Source organism: Episyrphus balteatus, chromosome 1 (assembly GCF_945859705.1).
Source record: "Episyrphus balteatus chromosome 1, idEpiBalt1.1, whole genome shotgun sequence".
Classification (NCBI taxonomy): Eukaryota; Metazoa; Arthropoda; class Insecta; order Diptera; family Syrphidae; genus Episyrphus; species Episyrphus balteatus.
Window position 1 is genome coordinate 42,342,342 of NC_079134.1, and position 13,366 is coordinate 42,355,707.

Consider the following 13,366-nt stretch of genomic DNA (forward strand, 5'->3'; position numbering starts at 1 on the left):
AGTTCCAGTATTTTCTGGCCGACGAATTTATGTCCCAGTGTTTTAATATCGCAGGTTTTCAGATTCTCAGGAACTAAGTGCCCTAGGAATTCACTGTCCCAGGAATTTACCATCCCAGAAGCTTTTTGATCCCGAAGTTTACCATTCCGAATACTCAGTACCTCAGGTGGTATATAGGTTTGCAGGTTTTTAGCGTCCCAGGTATTGAATATCTGAGGTGTTAAATGTCCCAGAAATTTTTGTTTGTTCTAGATGTATACAGTTCTAGGAATTTAATATTCTAGAATTTTTTAATCTCAGAAGTTGTTTACTGTCCCGAGTACCTTAGGTACCCAAGATATTTAGAGTTCCAGTATTTTGTGTCAAACGAATTTACTGTTTCAGTTTTTTTTTAATATCGTAGGTTTTCAGCTTCAAAGGTTCTTAGGAATTTACCATCCCAGAAGCTTTTTTGATCCTGAAGTTTACCATCCCGAGTACTCAGTATCTCAGGTGTCCAAGATATTTTTTAGGGTCTAAGGTATTTAATGTCCCAGGCATTTAGTTCTGGAGGTTTTCAGCGTCCCAGGTACTTAGTGGCTCAGAATTTACTGTCCCGAGTATTATGTACCTAAGGTATTCCAGGTCATTATGTAGTGTCCCAGTTTTTCAGAGTTCGGGTATATAATGTTCGAGGAATTTATTGACCCAGTTACTTAGTCGCCCAAGTAATTTACGTTCCAGATATTTAGATATGTTCAGTATCCTGCATTTGTTCTCTTAGAAATTTACTGTATTTGATCTCAAAGGTTTTTATCGTCCCAGGGGTTAAGATAAGACTTATAAGAGTTCCGGAAATTCATATTTCTATGAGAGAATTCCTGTTTTTGCTCAGAACTGCTTTCACAAAACTTATTGGGTCAAATAAGATCAATCGTTTTCAAGAAAGATAGCCTCAATCATTCGATGAAAGGTTTCTTTTTTGCAAACAATCATAGTGGACATGTTTTTTTTTAACAGTTTTAAGATTTATAAATATCAGCTTGAGGGTGAATTGGGATATAATTCTATATCGAAGTCTCCATTAGGGGTTTTAATTTTTTTTTTGGCCAATACTTGTCAACTTTTTAGTAAGCGTCTTCAAAGGAGTAAAAAATTGGTTTTTGTTTAATTTCTTTTTACCTTGTTAATATGATGTAGTCTGGATTTATAATATTTCACATAAAACACATTTCAAACAGTTTCAGAAGTGACAAGAAGAAAACATTGTTAAAATATCAATTGTTGTCTTAAACACATTTTTTGTTTCATTTTTTTGATACTTTTTTGCTTTTTGTGATTCCAATTTCGACGACATACATATTTCTGCACTTGTTGTTCTGTTGCTTAAATGTCTAATAACAATTTATTCGTTCATTTGACTTAAATTTAAACTTTATAATAAAAATCAAAAAATATGAAATGCAATAAAATAATTTAAGAACTTTCTCAATGAATTTTCTGTATTCTTGAATTTTATATCAAAAATCAACTGGTTTTCTGGAATTTTATGAAAAAATAGAGAACAAACTTAAAAAAAATTGCATTCGAACAAAGAGGTTCATCTTCAAAGTAAAAAATAAAAAATCACTTTTTTATTAGAAATTTAAACGTAAAATATTAATTGGTGTAAGCGAAAAATACAATTTTCACTTTGAGCTGGAGAGAAGCATAAAAGAAAAAGATCATAAATGTAAAAGGCTGCTGGAAGATAAAATAGAAAGATAAACACACTATCGAGAAATTTTTTAGTTTCAGTTTGAAGTTTGAAGACGAGAATCATCCCGATCGGACGTGCGGTGCAGAAAAAGAAGACAAAACAAATAAACGTTTGGGGCAAAGGTAAAGAGACTTTGCATTGTTAAAAGGAACTCGACTTACAGATCGAAGAAAAAAAATCTTGAAGGCAGAAATAGAACAATTTAAAAAAAAAAAAAAACAAAATACTACCAACGGCGTCGGCACAGCAATATTTCAGTACTAAAAGAACTTTTGCCTGAATATCGACAAAGCTTTACACATTGGAAAACTCAATTTTGTAATGTGTTAGAAGTGTATAACCTTACTGATACCCTGAAGAGAGTTTCCGAAGGGAGAGTTTGTCAGTCTAATGAAACGTTCCAGAATTATTATGTTCACGAGAAGATGATAATAATAATTTTTATCTCTCGTACGGATCCTGGCTAACGCATCTTTAACATTTCAAGAGTTGGTGTTGTAGCTCAAATCATCCGAACTTACTTAATTTTGAATTAAACTTTGAATTATTAACTTACTCTCTCTTAAATTTGAATAGAATCTACTACTTTTAATACATTTATTTTTGAATTTGGCGCTTAATTTATACGATTCGCCATAATAATTTATTGTTGAATTCGCCTCAAAAATGTTACTTAAAATCTAACGTAACTTCTCTCTCTAAAAACTGCAATAAAATGTTTGTATAAATAGAAGCTTTTAACTTAAATAAAATCTCTTCTTGTTTGAAAACCCTTAGGGGAAAATCGCTGCTTTTTATTTCGTCGTTCTTCGCTCGCCACAAGTTTTCTCGTTTTTCGCTTTATAGTATTTATCGGCTATAATATCGTAGATTCAATTTTATAGGATAAAGTAAAATTTGAAAGATTTAAGTTTCGCTTATGTTTATACATATATCTCAACCAGGATCTTTCTATCTTTTTAATAGAAAAGACAAAATTGAGTTCCTAGGTCAAAGTATTTGATCGTTAATTTTTTGGCGCCCAACGTGTTTAAAGTGGTAATCCACATAAAATCCTATAAAAATTTGAAAAAGATACAAAATAGTAATATTTAAAAGACTTTAATTTTTTTTTATATTCGCAGAATTAGTGCCGGATCGGCAAATGGGCTGCTTGAAAAGATGGCAGCTTCTATGTTGGCGCAAGCAGTAGTTCTGGCAGAAGTGGTCCAAGGAGTATCTGCTTGGTGTACAAGCTCGATACAAGTGGTTACGTGGGCAAACTCTTATCGAGGGCAACTCACCTCCTCAGCGCTGGAAAACAGGCCGAGTAATAAAGGTCGTCGAAGACGAGGACAAAGCTAGTGTTAAGTCAAAAGAATCCTTTAAAAAAAAAAATGAATTGCTCAATTTGACCTCAAAGCCAAATGAACTGACATAAAAGAACATTAATACATTTTATCATTCATGGACGTGCACTTGCTCCTGCAAAGCTGGCAGTGGCAAAAAGTGCAAACATATAGCTGCTTGCTTAATCTATATCCACAAGTAATTTAAAATTAAATATACATCTTAATCTTTACATTGTGATTAATTATTAAAACGGAGATAATGAATGTGGGTTTTTTTAATACATTTCCCACAGTTGAATTCATACCGTGTTATTTTAAAAGAGGATAGAAACAATATGGAGTTAAATAACAAATAATTTGTAAACAAATTTCAATAATCACTTTATACGAGTTTCAGTCGTATTTTGCTAAATTGTTTAATTAAATTAAATTAATAATTCGTAAATTATTGTTTAAATAACAACTCGGGAATATTTTTTAAACGTAAAGTTCCAAAACAATTTTCACGAAGTTAATGAGTGTGTTTGCGCAAAATAAAAAAATAATACGTAAGACGACAGATCGAAATACAGGATACAAATTGAATTTAATTTTTAATTAATTAAATTGATAACGTAAATTATTAAAAAGCTTCATTAGCTTGTGTAAACTTGCTCAAAAAGTAATAAAAAATAAAATAGTGTGAAAAAATAACAAGAACAAACACGAAACGAGCAAGAGACCGTAATGCACCTTGTGGTTATGTTCTTTTAGCATTTTGGCGACACATTAAAATCAACCAAAGCTGGACTTGATACCCAAAACGAAAAATAACTTAAACTAAAGAAATTAACCGTTCACACCAATAACCTAAGTTCCAAAAAATAATTGGATCGTTCAAAAATTAAGTGTTTGTGTTTGTCCCTTATTTAACCTGTTTTTTTTTTTTGGCGTCAAAGCAAAGTAAAGTTTAAAATATACTTTTTCTTAAAATTCTTAAGACGTTTTTTTTTTGTTTTTAAATTTAAGTTAGTACCACAAAGGGTATCCTAATTGTTTTTTTTTTTTGTTCATTGCCTCAAAAAGGAATCGTTTTTTTGTTACATTTTTTCTTTTGTTTTGCGTATTTTTTTTTTGGTTTTTTTTTTTGTGTTAATTTATTTTTTTGTTAATTTCAAATTATGTTCCCAATTATTTCTAATCTACTAAAAATTATTTTTACTAAGAATAAAAGTTGAGAGACGCCTATGGTTGAAAAGAATAAGAAATATTTTTTTTGTTTCCGTTTCGCCTGAGTCTTATATAAAAGAATTGTGGTATTAGGAGATCCCACCAAAAAGCTTAACGCCTACGTTACGCTTCTGGATAAAAAATATTACTTTGAGGATACATTGGAAGCTTTTGAAACATGTTTTTTTCTGTTTTACGTTCTTGACCTCAACTACCCAGCAGAGAGTATGATGGTTCGGACGTTTACTCAAATATTTTTATTTGGAATTAAAGTGGAACAAAAATTCAAGAAGGCCGTAAACATGGCCACAATCGAAACAATCCACAACGATTTGTCTTAAATGTGAGTTATTGATGCTATAGAATATTAGGCTCGCCATCTCTTACAATAGAAATTGTAGAGTATGTAGATGAGTTAGAACAGACTCTTAAGTAACCCGGCATCGAGAATATACAAATAATTCCTAAAAATATAACATTTTCCAGTAACAATACAATTCCTCAAGAAGAAACATCCTTCAGAAATAATACTTTAAGAATAAGTGGCGTGCAAGAATACGTTATAACCAAAATCAATGCTCAGGTAAAAACATTTAAATAATTAACTGAACACGTCCTCAAACAATACAAACACGTAGACTTCATTATCCTGCTTAAACGATTTGAACTGAATGGCGTCTTGAAAAATTCACAGAAAATCAAGCTTAGTAAGCTTATAATACAGATTTTACTGGAAGATGATCCAAAATTGGAGTAAGTAAATTTTAAATATGTCAACATGTAAGAAGACAGCTCAGTAAAATATTAAAAAAATTTGGTCATTAGCGGTTCATAAACATTAAACATTATTATTATTTTTTAAAGAATTTTCAAATTTTTTGACTGGGCTTTGTCGCATAATAAGTTAATTGGAAAAAAAATAACTTATAAACTTTTTTTATCAGGTTAAATCGATATGATTTCGACAATCTAATCGATGATGTGGAGCAATGCTTCTATATGTAATAAGCACTACATATAATGTATCCAGCCGAAAGTACGTCTGTATCGAACCGACATGCAATACAAAAGAATGTAAACGTATTTGTATTTGTATTTCTATAAAATAATGTCTACCATTTTGGTTTGTATTAATGTTAGTAACTCTACCCCTTTTTGATTACTTTTAAGTAGTTTAGTTCAGTTCTCTCTATAACCCGGTACAGATCAGTAGTGAGCATGTCGGTCGAGTTTTATTGTTGAATAAAAAGATATAGAACTTAATAGAATTAATCTTAACGTACAGAATATAGAATATATAATGTGATTTAACGTATAGAATATAGAATATATAATGTGATTAAATTAAGAAACGTACAGAGTACAGAATCCTTATGTAACGATATTTATTATAAATAAAATTATTGCTATAGTCGGGTTTTTTCCATCTTGGTTTCCCGACTCTAAAAGTGTCCGTTTTCTTATTTCGTTATTTGTCAGAATACAGTACGAAAATATACAACGTCTGTGTGGACCTTTATTCAAATACACATTTTCAATGTAGGCACAAAATTTGACCAATCATCATCAAGTATTAAGGCAATTTGGAACAGTCTGAACACGAAGTAATTATTATGTAGGTAATATCCTTCTGCAAATTATCTTTTAATAATATTCAGATTATGACAATTTCTAGCGAAAAGCCTAGAATCACAGATGATCCATTATCTTTTATGGAGAGTATGAAACGACTGTATCTTTCAAAGGTAAGCCGTGGCTTTAATGAGAAATTCGGAATGTTAACTCTATTATATCTCTGCTGGTTCACTGATTCCTAAAACAATGTTTTACAAATACTTTGATCATTCAACTTTAAAGAAATGTCAAAAATCATTGAATAGTACGAGAAATTACCAATATCATATGAAAAAAAAATTAACAACAAGTGACGGTTGCATAAATTATAAAGTCCAACATGACAACCTTCTTAATCTGATATAATCTGATATAAAAGAATTGTGGTATTAGGAGATAAAAAGCTTAATGCCTACGTTACGCTTCTGGATAAAAAATATTACTTTGGGGATACATTGGAAGCTTTTGAAACATGTTTTTTTCTGTTTTACGTTCTTGACCTCATCTACCCAGCAGAGAGTATGATGGTTCGGACGTTTACTCAAATATTTTTATTTGGAATTAAAGTGGAACAAAAATTCAAGAAAGCCGTAAACATGGCCACAATCGAAACAATCCACAACGATGTGTCTTAAATGTGAGTTTTTGATACTATAGAATATTAGGCTCGCCATCTCTTACAATAGAAATTGTAGAGTATGTAGATGAGTTAGAACAGACTCTTAAGGAACCCGGCATCGAGAATATACAAATAATTCCTAAAAATATAACATTCTCCAGTAACAATACAATTCCTCAAGAAGAAACATCCTTCAGAAATAATACTTCAATACAATAGAAATTATAGAGTATGTAGATGAGTTAGAACAGACGCTTAAGGAACCCGGCATACAATTCCTCAAGAAGAAACATCCTTCAGAAATAATACTTCAAGAATAAGTGGCGTGCAAGAATACGACACTGGGAAAAGCTGACGATTTCGAAAGAAACTTATTAGAAAACAAAGTCGGACTGCAACCAAGAATTGTTTTTGTCGGCGCTTTGAATAACTTAAATGCATATGTGACGCTTACGGACAAAAAATATTCCTTCGACAATCCAATCGATGCTGTGGAGCAATGCTTTTATATGTACCAAGCACTACATATTATAATGTATCCAGCCGAAAGCACGTCTGTTTGGACCTTTATTCAAATACACATTTGCAACGTACGCACAAAATTTGACCAATCATCATCAAGTATTAAGGCAAATTGGAACAGTCTGAACACGAAGTAATGGATTTCGAGTTATTATATAAAACTATTTGTAATTTTCTACAAACATGATTTTCTAGATGAACATTATCAAGAATTTTTAAATTGTATCGTTATGCTCAAACAATTTGAAAACTCAATTTACAATTAGTCGGTGAACGGATTTCATTACTCTAATTGCTGTTGGTCATCTAATGATTGTAAATTGGGCTACGATACTTTTGAGTGCTATATTATAGAAAAACGTTTATTAAGAATTAAGAAACTTTTGTTGTTGTATAAAAGACTAAAATAAATTTAAACTTAAAAAAAAATATATATATATAAAAATACTTCTTTTTATTGCATTGGTTTCATTTTATACCAATATGAGTTAGCGAATGGTTGTTGAAGAACTACACAAGACTGGTTTATGACTCACATCTGTGTGGATCATGTTATAAACAAATATTTCTCTGTTTCACACCGCCGCACAGTGGTTCCTCCCATAGGTCATAAGTCAAAATTTTAAGGTTTATCAAATTGTTTATTTTTGATGCAGTAATTATCTATGATAACGGGACAACTAAGTGACAGTAAGATTTCTCATTAATAATTAGTTGTTGGTTCTCAGTCGCGTCACGAAGTTGAGAGTTTTTCGCAGTTTAGAAAAAAAATTATATCTGAAAATACGAGTTCGCATTAATCAATTTTTTAGAGTGTTTAAAGTTAATTTTGGAAAAAAGGTGATTGGAATATTAAAAAAATATATCATGAAGGCATTTTGATAGTTTTTTTTTTATTTTGTTTTTTTTTTTTTTTTTTGTACATGCATTAGAACTTATCCATTTTTTGTGTTTTTCTCATTTTTCGTGTTTTTCTGAGGAAAAAAAACAGCATATGCCGCTAAATGCCGGTTATCTCTTACACATCAAAATTTAGTGCTATTTTTCTTCTTTCAGAATATATATGACTTATTGAGCGCAGATTGGCGCACGTCTAAAAATTTTGACCCGTTATAAAACACTGATTTCCACTTTTTTTTTAGATTCAATCAATATGACCAAGCGAATCGATATTTTTAATATTTGGTACTCGGCTAAAAAAGTTGGCAGTGCTGCAAAAGCCAACGAAACTTGGACGGTTTTTAAGCAAACTCATAAAATTGAAGATTTGCAAGCTAAGAAAAAGATACTTAATCTTTGTAAATGCTTTCAAAGAAGGTGGGAGGCCTGCTCAAAGAAGAAAAACGTACTTTTATCTAAAAACAGTGCTTGGCTTGATGTCGAGGAAGATTTTAGTGCTGTACAAGAACAACAAGATGAGAATATCTCACAAAAACCTCATGGCAGACCAAAAAAGCCATTTTTGGAAAGCTCATCAAGGACAAAAAGGAGACGTATTGCAGAGATCGTTGACATCGTAGATGAAGATATCGCTTGTGCTTTGAAAAAATGTCAGTCCAAAGAAAATATTCAAATTAAACAACTTGACACGAATGATGCTTTGAAGCTTTTGGTTGAGGCAAAATTGTCAAAACATCAGTACCAAGTCATCAGGAACTTGGTAAACCAAAAAACTGAAGTCGATGTTTTTCCAAGCTACGTTAAAGTTCTTAAAGCCAAACAAGATTGTTACCCAGAACTTCAAACAATTAAAATAACGGATTCATTGGCTGAAGTTTCGCTTCAAGGGCTTCTTAATCATACAGCTGAACGCATCGTAGAATCTCAACAAGAAATTTTTGAAAATTTGGAGAATGATTTCGGTAATAAAAAAATTTAAAAAACAAAGTTTTGTGTTATGTTGTAAAACTTGTCCCTTCATTTTTTAGCTGTGTTAATAGAAAAAGTGTTTCGTGATGTTTGTTGCAACCGATAACTTTAGTTGCCAATATATAGTGTCGCTCGTCTGAATAAAACCACATGAGGTAGAAAAAAATTGTGTTCGTCTTTTTAAAAATATAATTTCATTGTGGCTTAATGAATTCTTGATATAGGTCATCTTACTCTAATCGGCAAATGGGGCTTTGATGGAAGCAGTGGACAGTCTGAGTACAAGCAAAGAATATCCGGCGAATTCAGCGATTCGGACATGTTTATAACTTCATATGTTCCAATACAACTTTATTCGCAAATGGGTTCTGAAAAGAAAATTGTATGGCATAATCCTCGGCCAGGATCAACTCGATACTGTCGACCAATACGTTTTCAATTGAAAAAAGAAACGGCAGACTTGAGCCGAACTGAGCAAGAGTATATACAGACCCAAATAAATGAACTGAATGAAACAGTTATAAAGATATCCGACCGTTTTATCAGAGTAAAGCATATACTTAAACTGACAATGGTTGACGGTAAGGTATGCAACGCTTTGTCTCATACGGCTTCACAACAAGTTTGTTATATTTGTGGAGCAAAACCTTCCAATATGAACGACATTGAAAGCTCGTTAGAAAGAACGATAAATGAAGATTTCTTAGATTTCGGCATATCTCCACTCCATGCATGGATAAGGTTTTTTGAGTTCTTCATTCATTTAGCCTATAGGTTGGACTTTAAAAAATGGCGTACGGGAAGTGTTGAAAAGCCTCTTATGGACGCACAAAAAAAACGTATCCAAGGAGAATTCAGGCAAATTGGGTTGATAGTCGACAAGCCAAAACAAGGTGGAGGCAATTCCAATGATGGAAATACTGCCCGCAGATTTTTCGCGAACCCATCTGTATCTTCCCAAATAACTGGAGTAAAACAGTCAGTAATAGAAAGATGTGCTGTAATTTTGAAAACTTTGGCAAGCTGTTTTGCAATAAATGCTGAGATATTCCAGGAATACACTCAAGAAACAGCCAGAGAAATTGTTGCGGAGTATCCTTGGTACCCATTGCCAGCTTCAGTGCACAAGGTTTTAATACATGGCGGCCAAATAGTAAAACATTCAATATTGCCTATAGGGCAATTTACGGAGGAGGCAGCTGAAGCCAAAAACAAAGATGTGAAGTTTTTCCGTTCGAAAAACACCCGAAAAACATCAAGGACGTCAACAAACACGGATTTGTTAAATAGGCTATTATTAACTTCGGACCCATTGCTTTCTAACGAAAGAAATTTTAAAAAAAATCAAAAATCGACTCTATCCAAGGAGATTTTAAATTTATTGTTGTAATTCTATTAAAAATAAAATAATTTATGTAAAAAATTAGTTTTTTAATAATTTAATTTAGTTTCCATCAGTTTTAGTTAAATTTAGAGTTTTGACCGCACTTCCCATACAAATGGAACCACTGTGCGCCGTTATCCAGTTTGTTATCTATGTAAATATTCTTATCTGTAGAAGTAAGGTAGACATAAGACATAGCTGTAATGTAGTTTAAATTTACTTCAATAAAATAGTTCGTTTCTTATATTTAAAATGGAATGTTGTGTACGTTAGCCGAGAATACGAGAAATTACCAATATCATATGAAAAAAAATTAACAAGTGACGGTGAGAAATTATTAAGTGTACAATATAGTCCAAGCGGCGACCGTCGAGTTACTTAGCTTATAAGGTTAGAGGTTAAAATTAGTGTCAAATGAAAGATAAATTGATACTGAAAATAAAAAAATAGGGTTGCCACTTCTAAAATGGGAACTTCCATGTGGCAACCCTATTTGAAAGGAAAAATTGTCACATAACTAATACATTCATATCTTTGTTGTTTGGCCAGATAAAAAAAAATTTGAAAAGCCAAACGAAAGCCAAAATAATAAAAAAAAAATAATAAAATAATATAAAGGACGTGACCCTACAAATGTGGCAACCCCATCCAAATGAAAACAACACTGACAAAAATCTTCTTTGAACAAAACAGTATAACTTTTTATGCACTAGAAAGCTAAACTAAACACTATATTTTAGATAATACTCCCTTCTATTTAAAAAATGTCGGGTGCCACCTCGCAAATGCAGACAAGTACTCGGCAACCCTACTCAAATGCTAAAAAACGCAAAAATCACTTGTTTTTTGGCCAAAGTGTATAATATTTGATCGAGTTAAAGGCTGTAAAATACATTATGTTTAGCTTAGACTCTCTTCTATCTAAAAAATGTCGGGTGCCACCCCGCAAATGTAGACAAGTACTCGGCAACCCTACTCAAATGCTAAAAAACCCAAAAATCACTTGTTTTTTGGCCAAAGTGTATAATATTTGATCGAGTTAAAGGCTGTAAAATACATCATGTTTAGCTTAGACTCTCTTCTATCTAAAAAATGTCGGGTGCCACCCCGCAAATGTATACAAGTACTCGGCAACCCTACTCAAATGCTAAAAAACCCAAAAATCACTTGTTTTTTGGCCAAAGTGTATAATATTGGATAGAGTTAAAGGCTATAAAATACATCCTGTATAGCTTAGACTCTCTTCTATCTAAAAAATGTCGGGTGCCACCCCGCAAATGTAGACAAGTACTCGGCAACCCTACTCAAATGCTAAAAAACGCAGAAACCACTTGTTTTTTGGCCAAAGTGTATAATATTTGATCGAGTTAAAGGCTGTAAAATACATCATGTTTAGCTAAGACTCTCTTCTATCTAAAAAATGTCGGGTGCCTCCCCGCAAATGCAGACAAGTACTCGGGTTGCCGAGTACTTGTCTGCATTTGTGGGGTGGCACCCGACATTTTTTAGATAGAAGAGAGTCTAAGCTAAACATAATGTATTTTACAGCCTTTAACTCGATCAAATATTATACACTTTGCCCAAAAAACAAGTGATTTTTGGGTTTTTTAGCATTTGAGTAGGGTTGCCGAGTACTTGTCTGCATTTGCGAGGTGGCACCCGACATTTTTTAGATAGAAGGGAGTCTTAGCTAAACATGATGTATTTTATAGTCTTTAACTCGATCAAATATTATACACTTTGCCCAAAAAACAAGTGATTTTTGGGTTTTTTAGCATTTGAGTAGGGTTGCCGAGTACTTGTCTACATTTGCGGGATGGCACCCGACATTTTTTAGATAGAAGAGAGTCTAAGCTAAACATAATGTATTTTACAGCCTTTAACTCGATCAAATATTATACACTTTGCCCAAAAAACAAGTGATTTTTGGGTTTTTTAGCATTTGAGTAGGGTTGCCGAGTACTTGTCTACATTTGCGGGGTGGCACCCGACATTTTTTAGATAGAAGAGAGTCTAAGCTATACAGGATGTATTTTATAGCCTTTAACTCTAGCCAATATTATACACTTTGGCCAAAAAACAAGTGATTTTTGGGTTTTTTAGCATTTGAGTAGGGTTGCCGAGTACTTGTCTACATTTGCGGGGTGGCACCCGACATTTTTTAGATAGAAGAGAGTCTTAGCTAAACATGATGTATTTTACAGCCTTTAACTCGGTCAAATATTATACACTTTGGCCAAAAAACAAGTGATTTTTGCGTTTTTTAGCATTTGAGTAGGGTTGCCGAGTACTTGTCTGCATTTGCGAGGTGGCACCCGACATTTTTTAGATAGAAGGGAGTATTATCTAAAATATGGCGTATAGTTTAGCTTTCTAGTGCATAAAAAGTTATACTGTTTTCTGCAAAGAAGATTTTTGTCAGTGTTGTATTCATTTGAATGGGGTTGCCACATTTGTAGGGTTACGTTCTTTATATTATTTTATTATTTTTTTTTAATATTTTGACTTTCGTTTGGCATTTAAAAAAAAACTTTTATCTGGCCAAATAACAAAGATATGAATGTATTAGTTATGTGACAATTTTTCCTTTCAAATAGGGTTGCCACATGGAAGTTCCCATTTTAGAAGTGGCAACCCTATTTTTTTATTTTCAGTATCAATTTATCTTTCATTTGACACCAATTTTAACCTCTAACCTTATGAGCTAAGTAACTCGACGGTCGCCTCTCCGACTAATAGGAAAACCTTCATCTTGAAAATAAAGCGTATTTTCTAATTATTGTGTTTTCATATTCTCTAAATAAAAATGTGCAGCTATGAGAAATGTCAAAACATTCAATAACACGAGAAATTACCAATATCATATGAAAAAAAATTACCAAGTGACGGTTGCATAAATTATAAAGTCCAACATGACAACCTTATTAATCTCATATAATCTGATATAAAAGAATTGTGGTATTAGGAGATCCCACCAAAAAGCTTAACGCCTACGTTACGCTTCTGGATAAAAAATATTACTTTGAGGATCCATTCGAAGCTTTTGAAACATGTTTTTTTCTGTTTTACGTTCTTGACCT

At 32.3% G+C, this 13,366-nt stretch overlaps 2 protein-coding genes across 2 annotated transcripts in view; one reads left to right on the forward strand and one right to left on the reverse strand.

Moving 5' to 3' along the window:
* Positions 1–13,366, reverse strand: part of LOC129907727 (apoptosis inhibitor 5 homolog) — a 47,807-nt gene that overhangs the window by 6,935 nt on the left and 27,506 nt on the right. The gene's annotated exons all lie outside the window — the stretch shown is intronic.
* On the forward strand, positions 7,614–10,419 carry LOC129907726 (uncharacterized). The gene is made up of 3 exons (XM_055984071.1): positions 7,614–7,873; positions 8,176–8,895; positions 9,127–10,419. Exons 2-3 carry the CDS (start codon positions 8,187–8,189, stop codon positions 10,290–10,292), a joined length of 1,875 nt encoding a protein of 624 aa, XP_055840046.1. The 5' UTR covers positions 7,614–7,873; positions 8,176–8,186; the 3' UTR covers positions 10,293–10,419.

What these genes read in the sequence shown, in the direction of transcription:
- LOC129907726 (XM_055984071.1), top strand. Translation starts at nt 8,187, where the DNA reads ATGACCAAGCGAATCGATATTTTTAATATTTGGTACTCGGCTAAAAAA. An exon ending in AAATTTGGAGAATGATTTCG is followed by an intron (nt 8,896 to 9,126) that starts GTAATAAAAAAA and finishes TTCTTGATATAG; the next exon opens with GTCATCTTACTCTAATCGGC.